Source organism: Capricornis sumatraensis, chromosome 6 (assembly GCF_032405125.1).
Source record: "Capricornis sumatraensis isolate serow.1 chromosome 6, serow.2, whole genome shotgun sequence".
NCBI classification, from domain to species: Eukaryota; Metazoa; Chordata; class Mammalia; order Artiodactyla; family Bovidae; genus Capricornis; species Capricornis sumatraensis.
In genome coordinates, this window is record NC_091074.1 from 19,707,107 (window position 1) to 19,722,262 (window position 15,156).

Genomic DNA, 15,156 nt, shown 5'->3' on the forward strand with positions numbered 1-15,156 from the left:
CATGCTGTTTTATTTACAGCTGAGCCACATAATGGACTCAGATTTCCTTTTCCTGGCAATTAAAAAAAATTTATTTCCCACTGGAAATAATAAATTTGTATGTGTGTGTGTGTGTGTGTGTGTGTGCATTCACCTGTTTCTGTGTCCCTACCCATTAACTAACGAATACACTACCTAAAGTTTCGATGCAAGTCTTTTCTGAAGACATTGACAGCTATCAGGCAATTCGGGGTGTCACTCCTGACGCCCTCATTCCTGTGGCCCACTGGCTCTCTGGGGCGTGTCCATGTGACAGAGGAGTCTCCCTTCCGCAGCACCCTGGCGACTCCCCGCACTTCCTTTTCCTGGACCCTACATCTTCCCCTGTATCTGGTTTATTCTCTCGTTTTGGTGGAACCCAATTACCAAGCAGCTTTCTGAGGCTGGGGCTGGCACATAATTTTTAAGGCTTCTGAATATCTGAATGTGCTGTTGCTTTACCCTCACTCGGCTGGGCGTATGAGGGATACAGATTTTAGAGTGCCGACAACTTTCCTCAGCCCGAGTCTCCTGGGCTGCCTTGAGGGCGTCTGACCCCCAGAAGAGTGCACGTAAGCCTCTTTCCCCCTCTCCGAAGTTTCTCGGTCTTCTCCTACCTCTGCTGTTCTTAATTTCACGGAGATGTGACTTGGAGTGAGCATTACCCATGTGGCTGGGTGGGCTCAGTGGACCTTTCGATCTGGAATCTCAGATTTTGCACTTGAAGAATTGCTTGTGTTAACTCTTAACAATTTCCTCTCCGATCTTATCTGTTCTTTTTAGCATCTTTATTCAGTCAGATGCTGGTCCTCCTCAGTTCAGGCTTTGGTTTTTCTTACATTTCCTATTTTCCCCCTTTGTCTTTCTACCTTCTGGAAGATTTTCTCAACTAGTCAACTTTTCCTGTGAAATTTTTTAGGGACTTTTTTTTTTTTTAAGAGCTCCTTCTTGTCTTCTGATTACACCAACAGAAAATCATCTCTTATCACTCTGACGAAAGAACTGTTTTTCTTAGTTTTCTTCTACTCTGTGCATTACCTGTTTTTCTCTTTATTCCTCTGTTTCTTGTCTAGGTCTGTCTTTCAAGTTCAAGGCCTGACTCCAATGTCTCTTTATCTCTGATGCTGTCTCCTTATTTAAGCTGAGGCACTAACCATCTGACTAGGAGTTCTGCGCACGGTAGGGCTGTCAGTGAGGGGCCCCACCATGACAGCTGGCATCCCGGAGGCCCTCAAAGGCTATTAACTGCGAGTCCCTGCTTCGTCTCTTGGGGATTTTACCATTCATCTGGACCCTTTTCCCTCAGTAGTCTATTGTCCCTGCTAGTCACTGAACAAATATGTCCGGGGCACTCACGTTGTGCTGGATGGGCTTCCCAGGTGGCGCACTGGTAGAGTGCCGATGCAGGAGACACAAGAGATGTGGGTTTGACCCCTGGGTTGGGAAGGTGCCCTGGAGTAGGAAATGGTAACCCACTCCAGTATTCTTGCCTGGGAAATCCCATGGACAGAGGAGCCTGGCAGGCTATAGTCCATGGGGTTGCAGAGTTGACTGAGTGACTGAAGCACGTATGCCACCCAGGGTTAAGCCTCAGAACCTTAAAAAGTAGATATTATTTTACTTTGCAAATACGAAAAGTGAGGCTCAGAGAGGTAGGCAGATTGCTGAAGAAGGCTCCACAGCTGCTCTGAGGTGGAGCTAGGACTTGAACCCAGGCTTGTCTGACTTCAAGGGCAGGCTTTCCCACCTCTCCCCATGCCTGCCCTCTGTGAACAGACAATTCCAGCTCTAATAAACCAACTCCACGTGGTTCCCATTAGGACCCAAGCAGGCCTGCACAGTCCTCTATATTCTTCCTTCCCTGACGGTATGATTAATTAAATTTTACTGAAGTCATAAAACAGCACTTCTTAGTAAATATCCTCTACCTTAACCTGGAATTTCCCCTTCAAGTATTCTGAACCGATGAAACCTCAATTGGAGGCTTTTTAAGCTCAACTCCTAATAAACTAGATTTAGTTAAAGCATGACGCAGAAATCTCTAAGCAGGAAAAGGCCTCCCAGTTTAAAGGGACTCTCCTTTAGGGATGAACTCTGCATATATGGAACACTTGGCAAGAGGGACTATGTAAAGCAAGAGGCAGGAGGAGGTGTGGAAAATAAAAATAAGACCGAAGGGAAAGTGACAGTGCAAGCTCTGAACCACCCAGAGCCTGAGAAATGCTGGCTTCTAGAGGAAGCAGAAGACATCATACTCACAATTTCACCAGAAGGCAGATGGATAGTCTGTGGTGCCTGCTTGTTCAAGAATTTGTTTAATAAGCGGATGTTGGCAAATGTCCCCCGCGCCATGATGGCATCGTTCCCTCGGCGGGAGCCATAGGAGTTGAATTCTCGAGGAGTCAGGCTGGTAACGAAGGCAGGAGAGAAGCTGGTTTAGGGAACTGAGAGATTAAACCTGGCTTACACCATGAAAGGGGGAAAAAAATCACAAACCTAGGTATTTCTGTAAGTCTACTAAGTATTGTTCTCCAAGGTGGAAAAACTGTTTCCATAGCTTCGACTGAGGGCACAATGAGAGGTGGCAGGTGCGATGGTGAATCTATAGCCTCCCAGCATCAACCTACAGTCTTATAAATCTGGGTAGAGCAATTGGGAGGAACTTCAGAAAGAGCATTTTATTTACTCAGTAAGGTAGCCTATAAAGCTTCATTAAAAATAAAATGTTAAGAAAAAAAGGAAGCAAAGGGAATACTCGGGTAGGTCAGTTTGGTGGAGCCAAGAGTGGGGGACACATAAAATACATTCTATAAATTAAACAGAAGAAGGTTCAAATTTGTCCAGGAACTCAATGCAATTAAAAAACATGTAACTGGCAACGTGACTTAGTATTATTGTAAGATCAAAGCAGGGCAGGGACGAAGGAGCGGAACAAGAACTGCTAGTCCTAAAATCAAAGAAAAGTCTGGTCTGTGGGTCTGAATGAAAGGACGTTTTGAGATGTCAGGAAGAACATCTCAACAATGAACAGTGACCAGTTCACTGGGATGTTTCTTAAAATGCTAGGAACCATGTGTGTTGATGATTCATTCGTTAGTGTAATTCTGAAGACTGAGAATCTAAGCATGGGCTTCAGGAGTAGGTGAGTGTCTATGAACCCCTGAAATTAGGTCCAAACTGTGGATATGTATTTTTCGGGAAAGGTGTATTTCCTTTCATTCTATTCTCTAAAGAGTATCAATAACCACCAATCAAAAGAGGTGTTGGTTACTTCTCTCTTCCTAGTTCCTTCTTCCAGCCTCAACTCTGTTTCTCTAGCTTCTCTGTCCTTAGAAGCCTTTCCCATTCATTCATTCAACAGCTTTTCACTGAGCACCAATTACATGCCAGGTACTGTCAGGTGCCTGGGATACAGCAAATCCCTGCTTTCGCAGAGCTTACATCCTAGAAGGTAGAGACAGAGAAGTTTTTTAAAAGAGCATCCTACACAAGTGTTACGAGATTGTGGTTAATACCTAAGGAAAGGTAGGCCAGGGCAAGAAAAGCATGGTGGGCGTGACCTTATGGAGGAAGACTTGAACCTGGCGTGGGAGCTCGTTAAGAGGGTATCTTGGGGAAAGGCATCCAAGAGGAGAAAACAGCTCACCCGAAGGGTCTCAGGCAGAGGGGTACTTGGCCTTGTTTGAACATGCAAGGAACCAGATGGTGGGCAGTGTGTCCCGAGCAGTGTGGGTAACGGGAAGAGCAGGACTCCCAGACCCACCTTGAACATCTGCCTTTTGCTATTTGCTGATGGACTTGCATCTCCCACTCAAGACAGAACCACCCCTTTAAAAGCTCATAATATGAGGACTTCCCTTGGGTGGTCCAGGGGCTAAGACACCACACGTCCAGTGCAGTGGGCCCGGGTTCCATCCCTGGTCGGGGAACTAGATCCCACATGCCGCAACTAAGACCCGGCCCAGCCAAATAAACAAATAAGTGTTAAAATCTCGTATGTATTAGGTTGGCCAAAAAGTTTGTTTGGCTTTTTCCATGCCATCTTAACAGCAGACAACCCTGAGTGAACTTTTTAGCCAACCCACTATCTGTGTATGGGCAGCTGCCATACATTTTAAAAAGTAGTTGCCCCACGTTAAAGAAAAGTCTCGACACGACCACTGTGCATTCACCTCCGCTAGATCTGGGCTGTCTTCTTAAACTCACAACACGCACATCCTGTGGGACAGGAGATATTCTCGGTCTGAGTGAACAGACTGCCCCATGGGGTGCACTGGGACAAGGCAGAGACTGAATGAGCAAGAGAGAAGGGGAAAGTTGTGAGGAGAATGGGTTGCCCGCCCAGCAAGTGAGAGGAGGGGCAAGGGAGCTGCCTCTCCCACAGGGAAAAAAGGAAAAAAAGCTTCAGTGCTGTTTCTCATACTGGCTCTGGGCCCTGTCCCTGACGAAGGTGACTCAGCACGTGGGGATGGGGCCAGGAATGTTCATCTCCCCAGAAGAACCTCAAGGCAAGTCAGGTCTGGGATGGACACTGGCTGGTATCGGTGCACTGTGGTGTGGTTTAGTGTCCGACTCTTTGTGACCCCATGGACTGTAGCCCGCCAGGCTCCTCTGTCCATGGGGACCCTCTGGGCAAGAATACTGGAGTGGGTTGCCATGTCCTTCTCCAGGGGATCTTCTTGACTCAGGGTTTGTTAAATAGCAGTATATAATATTAGTGTGAAAGTGAAAGTGAAGTTGCTCAGTTGCATCTGACTCTTTGCGACCCCATGGACTGTAGCCTACCAGGCTCCTCTGTCCATGGGATTTTCCAGGCAATAGTACTGGAGTGGATTGCCATTTCCTTCTCCAGGGGATCTTCCCAACCCAGGGATCGAACCCGAGTCTCCTGCATTGTAGACAGACGCTTAACCGTCTGAGCCACCAGGGAAGTCAATATTACTGTAATACCTGTTAAAATAGGTATATGACTGAAGGATTGCTGAATGGAGGCATAAATTGCAAATCCTCAAAGCTGCTCTCTGTAAAGAACATGTCTCTCGGGACTTCCTTGGTGGTTCAGTGGATAAGACTCTGTGCTTCCAATGCTGGGTCCTGGGTTCAATCCCCAGCCAGGGAACTAAGATCCTATGTACTGCAACCAAGCCCATATGCCGCAACTACTGAGCCTGTGTGCTCCAGAGCCCACACGCCACAACTAGAGAATCCATGGGCTGCAACAAAGACCCAGCACAGCCAAAATAAATGGTAAACTAAAACACAACACATGTCTGTCAACTAGGAAATGTCAAAGCATTTCTGGTTAAACCCCTGCCAAGTGCTTCAAGTATAACCAGGCCACACAGGGGAAGAGTGGAGCCTTGTACATAAACCATCAGCCAAGCTGGTGGCAGGGATGACAGCCGAGTCTAATAAGTAGACTTGCTCATAAAGAAGGTCTCTACGTGCTGGGGTTCATGTGCTGGTGGATTCTCTAGTAGCTTCAAAGCTACAAACAGAAAGAGTGATTGGTTTTCAGGCTCCAGGGTTCAGTGAAAAACTGGAGTCTGACTCCAAACAGACCTCATGAAAAGAGGACTAATGACCTCATGCTGTCCCTTTTGTCTTCAGGCCTCCCCCCTCCCACCGTTACTTACCCTCTGTTAGTTAAGTAGCGAGCAGCAGGGCTGTTTCTTGCGATGTTTCCAGCTGGAGAGATGTGGTCTGTTGTTACTGAATCTCCCAAGTTTAACAGCACATAGGCATCCACGATAGACTTAGGGGGCTGAAGATCCAAAGTCTAGCAAAGAACACAGTAAGTCAGTGTTTGCCCGGCTTTTCTCCAACGCATCACCAGGGGAGCCTCACAGTAGTGGTATGTGGATCTGACCCTGATGACTGCCCTACATCAACACACAGAGAATTCTAGTTTTATTGGGTTTATCAGGGGTGTTTAGTAAGGCAAAGTGAATTTATGCAAAACATCCATATCTCATCCTTGAAGGAGGTGAAGTATTGGCACTATCCCCCCAAAAACAAAAGGGATGCTGCGGCAAATGACAGTCTTTCTCCACATCCAGAGAAGGTCCCAAACGCTGGGGACAGCAGGAGTCCTGCCTTCTACTCACATCCTCTCATCCCCTCCTCCCACCGGGAGCGCACAGACTCCTGATCATCAGTTTCAGAGAAGATTTCCCTTGTTTGAATGGGTATAAGGCTTAAGTACGGCAGGTCCTAGGGGCTGTTCTCCTGGACAGTCCCCCTCAGATGTTACTGAGTCTCTATCCCCGTGATACGTGATCTCCAGGGGTCTCTCCACAGCCATGTGGAAGCCCTGGACAGACAAACCACAGGCCCACTCCAGCCAAATACCCCAGCTTCCTCAAGCTCTCCTCAGTGTTATCTGCTCAGATGTGTAAAGGTTTCAATGAAGTAGGTAGTCAAAGTGAGGGTACTGGTTAATCAAGTAGATTTTACAAGCCAAGAAACTTTTTGAAGAACTCATTCTGTTAAGGGAAAAAAAAAAAAGTCCTACCAGGTCTTCAAAGAATGGTGGTGATTTAATGTACGTAGATTTGGGATTCCAGCAATATAGCTTATCTGACGGGGCTGCCAAGGCATTCCAGCTCTCATTCACAGTCTTGGGAAGAAAAAGGAGAGGCAGGTCTAAGCACAGTTCATCCTGAGGAAAACTTAACATGTGAACATAATATTCAAGCTAAGAGTACAGTAAGACCAATTCTTAGTCTAAATGGTCACACAACATGTCTATACAAAGATAACACCATGCTAAGTAATTTAAAAATACACATGCCCTGTAACAGGCCATCTCTTAAATGACCCCATGGACCTGCCTCCTGGGAATCCTACCTGTAAATGAACCCCTCCTGCTGAGTGAGGGCTGAGCCTAGTGACTCATTTCCAGGATGAGGTTACAGAGACTGCCTTCTGTCTCTTCACCCTCTTACTTGCTCTTGCTGGCTCTGCTGGAAGCCAGCCACCATGCTGTGAAGAGACCCACCAGTAAGGTCCTGAGGGGGCCCTCTCGCTGACAGTCAGTGAGAAGCTGCAGCCTTCACCCACAGCACGTGAGGTCCTGTATCCTGCCAATGACCACGAGCGGTCTAAGAACTGGCTCCTCCCCAGTCGAATCATCACGTGAGGCCACAGCCTCCGATGATACCGGGAATGAAGCCTTGTGAAGGCAGACACAGCCTGTTAAGCGGCACCTCCGTTTCTGACCCATAGAAACAGATAAGAAATGTTTGCTGTTTTAATTCACTAAGTTTAGGAGTACCGTGTTGCAGAGCAACAGGTAACTAACACATATAATTTAAGGAATAACAATCCAGGTTGAACCCGAGGAGAAATTATTGATGCTCTGAAGATTTGGGGAGGGTAGACTTCTGGTCACAAGAACATTAGATAGTAAGTGACAGCCACTATGCGTTCAAATTGGCTTGAATTTGCTCCACATGTCATTAACTCAGCCTCTGGAGAAATGCATTTAACCCAGTAGCCACCAAACTCCCTTCAACCATTTCCCAACGAGCAGCTTGTGGGATTCAGTGTGTGAGTGTGACTCCCATCTGACTCTGCTCCCCAGTCTGCCCTCATATTTCAAGCCACCAGCCCCAGCCAGAAGCCCTGGGGTCAGCCTAACACAGAAACCAGGGAACAGGGTAACATTCGAGTCTTGGAAAGTGATATGAAGCCCCATATATTTCCCCTGTTTGTAAAATGCACAGCAGGTTTTTCTTTTTTTTTTTTTTTAATTTCAGCAGCTTGATAGTTTGGCGCTTCCAACTGAGTGGCTTTTATTTGTATTACTCTTTGAAGCAGGCAAATAAATCTGAGAGGTGCGTTCAGCCATGTGGCCCCTCAGTGACACACTATAGTGACATCGGGCTCCTCAACCACAGCTCATGCTCACCCCGGGCTGTCAGAGGAAGAGGGGAGCCATGCAGAGCTAGCCAGGAGCCACTTCCATGCCGAGTCCATGCCTCCTGAGCCTGCTGCTCATGTGTCCAAATCTGGGAACATCTGGGGAGAGTTGGGTCTGGAAGAGCCTGAGTTGTAGGAGCAAAATGATTGTCCCACTTTCCCAGTTATCTGAAGAAATGCTACCTTGTCTAGTTGACACCAGCACTAGCCTCAAGGATGGCAGAGAAGACGCAGGGGAGCGACTTCCCCTTGACACTGGGGCGGGGACCTCACCTCTATTTTCTGGTAGACCTCCTTAAACATCCCGGGGATCACGTACTGACGCTCCACTGCCTGGATCTCATCTCTGGTCGGCCAGATATCTTTCAGAAATACTTGCTGTCCCTTGGCATTGACACCTGGGGAGAAAGTGTTTATTAGTGAGATGAACTTCATCTCATATCCAAGTTTCATGGTCACAGGCAGTCAGCCCAGTCTCATTGTTCAGGGCAGTTACGTTCAGAAAATTCTCTGTGCACACTGAGAAAACACTCAGCCACCGCCCGGAAGAAACACACAGGTTAGGCTCCCAAGGGTTATCCACAACACTGCTGTCAACTGGTCAATACGTAACGCAGTTTCACGTGTTTTTGCTTACATACCGTTGATACATTCACACTGAACTCGGGAGCCTGTCTCACATGAGGCCTGTCATAGCCTTCCTGAGCTCAGGAATACTCCACAGCACTTTAGCCCTACTCTCCGGTCATTTTAAACAGTAAAACCACCAAGAAAAAGCACAAATGTGTGAAAAACATCATGCTACCCAGAGCACAAATAGAACCATTTTCAGTAGAGCCTTGAAATAAAAATACAGAGTGTCACCTTGCTTGACCTCAGCTGGGAGCAGGCACAGTGAGTGACTCAGGGATTTCATGCACCTTTGTGCATGTCTGTGAGTGACCATGGGAGGGTGATAAGTACTGATTCTGGGGGTGAAAATCCACTTCAATGAGTAGTCAAATTTAAAAATATGGAATACATATGTAATGAAGATCAGCTGCACGTCTAAGGCTAAGATTTCCTTAAAGTAAATTCCAGGGCACTGTTTTCATATTATCTAATCTGCATAGCATGGACTGAGGAGGGCACACAAGGAGGCCAGTGGAAAGGAAAACAAGCATCATATCCCCCAAGCTTTGAGAAGCTGCACACCGTGGACGTGTTCCTACAGCACAGATATTAAAACCAGGCTACCATGAGACTGAAGCAGGAACTGGAAAGGGAGGGACTGAAGCAGAGGCCAAAATGGCAAGACCTCCGTTACTCTAAGTGTTTCTTTCCCTTTTTGTCCCTTCCCCTTTCGTAAATTCTCGTTTAGCTATTTCAGTTATGTCTTAGCTGTGTGCTGGGAAAGGAAGCAAAGACCCTTCTTCCTCCTCTGATCTTTGGAGGTTCTAGGCTTCATTATTTATTAAGCAAAGCAATAACTATTTTCCAGGAACGTTTTCAAATTCATTGGGGGGAAAAAAATTGTAACCCCGCAAATCAGATCTTACCTAGTGGCTCTTTCTCAAAGTCGATCCTGATGGTCCCAGCAATCGCGTAGGCTATTACTAAGGGCGGAGAGGCTAAATAGTTGGCTCGGGTATTGGGGTGGACTCTCCCTTCAAAGTTCCTGTTCCCAGACAGTACTCCAACAGCTACGAGGTCTCCCTGTGTGCGGCAAGGGGGAAACAGGTCGCAGAGACAACAGACGGCCTGGGCTTCCTACCTATCTGTTTTAGCCCTCCTTTAAGTCAAGGAGCCCTTTAGGCTTCCCCTGCACTTGGGCCTCTCCCCGGGGAAGGAGACCACAGGGTGAGCCTGCGGGAGCCATGCTGGGTCAAAAGCAGCAGAGAGACGCACTGGATGGTTCTGCTCACGAGCAAATACCAGGTGGGTCAGAAGGCAGCATCCTAGTTATTCTGCAGCCGGGGGCCCGAGAACAGGTGGGGAAGATGACAGGTTGACAGTCGGAGGAAGCCACACTGGCTGACAGGGATACCATAATCAATGCAAGCAGATGAAATAGTATTTTTCCACGCTATAGAATTTATGGGACAAAAATCAAGCCAATGAGTTTATGTTCAGTTGTCTGACTTGGAACCAGCCTGCAGACGATAGGAACAAATGATTCTGGCGCCTTCGCATGTGTGGGGCATGCACCGGCCAGGCACCGCACTAAGTCCTTAGCGTCCACTATCACCAGAAAGCTTGCAGCTTTCTGAAACACGTACTATCATCACTTCCCGTTTACAGTTGTGAAAACTGAGGCACAAAGAGGTTCATGAACTTGCTCAAAGATATATAGTTAATAAGTTTAACTCAACTCCAAAGACCATTCTCTTAACCACGTCCCATGCTTCCCTGAACGTTCTTTAAAATTACCAGCATTTCATCACATATCATGTGAAAAAGAAAGACCCACAGGCTGCCCTGCTCATTACCTGTACGATGGCCTCGACCACAGCTTCCGGTAAGGGCCCGCTGTTGCCGATGCAGGTCATGCAGCCATAGCCCACCACGTCAAACCTGGTGCGGGAGAGAAGCACGGGATGCAGAATGACTCTCAGGGGGCCCACCTGCTGGTTCCTGGAGACCACTGATTTAAAGAAGGGTAACACAGGGCTGTTTCTGTGAGGCTTTCATTCTCGGGAACATTTTGATCTACTATTCATCCATCCCAAATCATTCGATTAAGGCTCCTTTTTATAATTCACTTAAAAAAAAAGACTGAAGTATAGTTGATTTTATATTTATATTCTATTTGACCTATTTTATACCTAGTAGTGTGTATCCTTTAATCCCATACTCCTAATCCCTCCCCCTTTCAAATCCCTGATTTCCCCTTTGGTAACAAGTTTGTTTCTGTATCTGTGAGTCTGTTTCTATTTTGTAAAAAGACTCATTTACATCATTTTTTTTTTAAAGTCCACATACTACTGCTAATATATAACATTCGTTTTTCTCTGTTGACTCACTGCATTTAGTACCATATTCTCTGCTGCTGTTGCTGCTAAGTCGCTTCAGTCGTGTCCGACTCTGTGCGACCCCATAGACGATAGCCCAGTAGGCTCCGCCATCCCTGGGATTCTCCATATTCTCTAGGTCCATCCATACTGTGGTGAATGGCAATACTTCATTCTATTTTATGGCTGAGTAGTATTCTGTTATGTATGTATCTTTTTATCCATTCATCTGTTGATGGACACTTAGGTTGCTTCCATGTCCCAGCTATTACAAATAGTGCTGCTGTGAACATGTGGTTGCATTTATCTCTTTGAATTAGTTTTTGTCTTTTCCAGATATAGGCCCAGGAGTGGAACTGCTGGCAATGTAGTAGTTCTACTATTTTTAGTTTTTTAAGGAACCTCCATACTGTTTTCCATATTGGTGACACCAATTTACATCCTCACCTACAATGTAAGAAGGTTCCCTTTTCTCTATACCCTCCACAGCATTTATTATCTGTAAGACTTTTTGGTGATGGCCTTTCTGACTTGCGTAAGGTGATACCTCATTGTAGTTTTGATTTGCATTCCTCCAATTATTAGTGATACTGAGGCTCTTTTCATGTGCCTGTTGGTATCTGTAAGTCTTCTTTGAAAAAAATGTCTATTCAGGTCGTCTGCTCATCTTCTGATTGGGCTGTCTGTCTGATGGTGAGCTGTATGAGCTATCTGTATATTTTGGAAATTCACCCCTTGTCGGTTGCATTGTTTGCAAATATTTTCCTCCCATTCTACAGCTTATCTTTTAATTCTGCTGATGTTTACTTTGATGTGCAGTTTTTTTTTATTCCGATCAGGTCCTATTTATTTTTGCTTTTGTTTTGCCTTGGATACTGTCAGAGAATCTTTGGCCTATGTTCCCTTCTGGTAGTTTTATGGTGTCATGTCTTACATTTAAGTCTTTAAGCCATTTTTAGTTTATTTTTGTATATAGTGTGAAGAGTATCCTAATTTCATTCATTTAAATGAGGCTGTCCAGCTTTCCCAAACCACTTATTGAAGAGAGTGTCTTTTTTCCATTGCATATTCTTACCTCCTTTGTCGAAGATTAATTAACTACAGGTGAATGGGTTTATTTCTGGTCTCTCTATTCTATTCCATATAATTTACTTGTATAATTAATTTACTTTTTAAATTTATAAGTAAATTATGAGGAGACTACCTAAATGATCTGTAATTTTTAAAAGTTGAAATCAGATATCTGATATCTTTATTCACTACTCTTATTATATATTCCCAGGGACTTCCAACTCTTATGAGGTACATGATAAAGATCTACGTCAATTATATTAGTAATAGTGGGTTACTAGGAGAAACTGTACTTGGAAACAAATAATTGACTTCAGTCATAACATTTCATAACATTTCTAGGCATGTGAAATAATTATTTTCATACAGAGGGCAGACTCTCTGTGGCAGAGCCAATATTAGCCCACAGCACACCTTCATGTAACTGAGAAAAGCTGCCCCCTTCCCTAGGAAGGCAGTGCTACAGCGGAGCACGGGCTTGATATCAGCCCATGCTCTCTTCAGATACCCTTGTCTGATGAACAACCAGCACACCTGTACAGGAAGGCCCTGTCTGTTGGAAAGCGAGGGTTTAAGTCTGCACTGATGAAAGACTATGCAGTTAGATACCATCAGATAAGCTTACATCCATTTCAAGCTGACTGAGCAAGGTATCTGCGGAATACAACGCAACAAAAGCAATGGTGTAAGAGACTCCTCCCTCACCCAAGCTGAGACAGGTAAGGCATGACTCCGCTTTCCCGCAGGTAGTAGGTGACCACACCGCTGCCAGGAGACAGGCTAGTTTTGATGTAAGGCTTCACGCTCAGGCCCGCATCCACAGCCTTCTTCGCTAACAAGCCTGTGAAACGGTAAACACGGACATGGTTGCGGGCTGCCCACTCCAGGTGCCACAGACAGTTCAGGAAACACTGATTTTGCTCTGCACTTCCTGCACAGCCTGACAGGACCCCACTCACACTGGTGCTTTCTGCCATTTTTGCTGCCTAATAGAAACCAAAGCCTGGCGTGCTATAGTCTATGGGGCTATAAGAGTCGAACACGACTGACAGACTAAACGATAGAAACCAAATGCTCACTGGCACAAAGTCACTCATGTTTGTTCAGTAAGCTCAAAATGAGCCATGGACATGAATGACATAAAAAGAGAAGTGCTTTTTGTTTTTCAAAGAGATAAACCGTTCATGATTATACTAGAGAGTGGGTTTTTAATTTCTGGAGGGAAAGCAATCTTTCTAATTATATTTAGATAAAAAATAATTGCCAGGGCCCCTTCTTAAAGTATACAAATTGTGTACTAGTTGGTGAGGAGTAGAGTCCATCTAGATGTTAAAAATCTTGCTCTCAGATATTTCTTAAAGTGGAAGATCAAGGGCTGCTGGGTCACTTGATTCTGGGCAAATCCAGAGGCTATGTACTACAGGGACACTTGGGTGCTCTGACTTGGGACATCTCATGGAAGTAGGAAAGAAATAAGGAGTGTGGGTATTAAGAAACAAGAAGCTACAGACAAGCTGGTGTCTTACCTTAAGGAAACACATTTGTCCAAAGCTTAGGGGGCAATAGACGAATTCTTGGACAAAGAAAGTTTTCCTTATGCACCTGTCCACTGCATAAAGAAAGAACTACCTGTGTGTGGACATAAGAGGAACTCTTCGGGATGTTTTAATATTTGGAAACTAAAGGGACCTTACATTAATGAAACTCTGCATGTAAACATTAAATAACCAAAACTGTGTAATAGGCAGATAAATTTGATCAACCAAGTGCCCTGTGTGCTAATTCAGATGCCCTTGACAATGTATCTAAGATTAAATGCCACGGTATAAAAAGGGATTTTATGAAGAACAATCTGCGGCATGAAAACATTTTTTCCTTTTTTTAAATTCTGACACAAGATTCTAGGCTTTACCAGAAATTCATCTTTCTTTCCTCTCTTTCCCTTATTTTCTGTGTTAATTCTAAAGACCATACTACTTTAAATATTTTGTATTGGGCACTGTTTATTGAATAAACATTTCTGGGCCAATTAGTCTCTGCATCTGGGAAGGATAAGGTTCAGAGAACTATGAAAGTCAAAGTGTTAGTCACTCAGTCGTGTCCGACTCTTTGTGACCCCATGGACTGTAGCCCACCAGGCTCCTCTGTCCATAGGACTCCAGCAAGAATACTGGAGGGGGTTGCCATTCCTTTCTCCAGGGGATCTTCCCAACCCAAGGATCAAATCCGGGTCTCCTGTACTGCAGGTAGATTCTTTGCGGTCTGAACCACCAGGAAAGCCCCATACACAGAACTTAATTAAGCCCTTGGGTTATGTCTTGGAAATTCCCACCCACATGTCCACATGACCATCAGATGTATTTACCTGCCCCTAACATCACAGATGGATTACTGGTGTTTGTGCAGCTAGTAATGGCAGCGATTACCACAGAACCATGAGCAAGGGTGAACTTGCTGTTATTATAGATAAATGTCTTATGGTCATTATGATGGTCTGGAGCAACCTGGAATCCTTTAAATCCTTGCTATAGGAAGAAAAAAAGAAGATATATATATATACGGTCAAAAGTTCTCACTTTGGAAGGAGAAGAAACACTTTGGTAATTATAATTCTTAAAACATAAACATCTCAGCTGGTAAACTCTGAAATGCTACAGAAAAATTAAAGTTCCCTTTCCTCTTTTTAAATCTTTATAAAAGGGAGTCTTGATTTCTGAATCTTATTTTGCTTTGAAATTATTAACAATTACCTCCTTCCCACCTTAAATATTGAAATGCTAAAACTACAAATTTAGCTTAAAGTTAGTCTAACTAGAGCAAATTAGTACAGATTTAATGGCGACAGAGGGCACAGACACTAACCATAAGGAAATTCAGAAAAAAGTGCCATGAGAGTCTAGTAAAAGAATCAGACGTGAAAATAATATAAAGTACCGACAATGAAGTTAAAGGGTGTGAAACGCCATCACAGGGGTTTAGACTGATGCCAGAACGTTCAAATGAGGGAGAGATGACTTTGTGCTATGAGATCTGAGGTCATGCTGTGGAGGAGCTGAGAGATTGGGGCATGCTGGTGAGGAAGGGCATGTGGGCAGGGCGGGCAAGAACAAAATTAGTGGCCAGAATAGCTTGTTCACGCAGAGTGAATGCTGTG

At 45.0% G+C, this 15,156-nt stretch overlaps 1 protein-coding gene and 1 non-coding gene across 2 annotated transcripts in view; one reads left to right on the forward strand and one right to left on the reverse strand.

The window, feature by feature from the left end:
* Nucleotides 1-15,156, reverse strand: part of ACO1 (aconitase 1) — a 67,722-nt gene that overhangs the window by 7,750 nt on the left and 44,816 nt on the right. Inside the window, exons 11-18 of the mRNA XM_068973690.1 lie at nucleotides 14,368-14,527; nucleotides 12,708-12,843; nucleotides 10,410-10,494; nucleotides 9,480-9,636; nucleotides 8,215-8,339; nucleotides 6,533-6,637; nucleotides 5,655-5,797; nucleotides 2,278-2,425 (exon numbers count right to left, since the gene is read on the reverse strand). Coding sequence (XP_068829791.1) covers nucleotides 2,278-2,425; nucleotides 5,655-5,797; nucleotides 6,533-6,637; nucleotides 8,215-8,339; nucleotides 9,480-9,636; nucleotides 10,410-10,494; nucleotides 12,708-12,843; nucleotides 14,368-14,527 — 1,059 coding nt within the window. The remainder of the gene's footprint in view (nucleotides 1-2,277; nucleotides 2,426-5,654; nucleotides 5,798-6,532; nucleotides 6,638-8,214; nucleotides 8,340-9,479; nucleotides 9,637-10,409; nucleotides 10,495-12,707; nucleotides 12,844-14,367; nucleotides 14,528-15,156) is intronic.
* On the forward strand, nucleotides 5,066-5,137 carry TRNAG-UCC (transfer RNA glycine (anticodon UCC)). Its single transcript has one exon. It is a non-coding gene; the product is annotated as a tRNA-Gly (tRNA).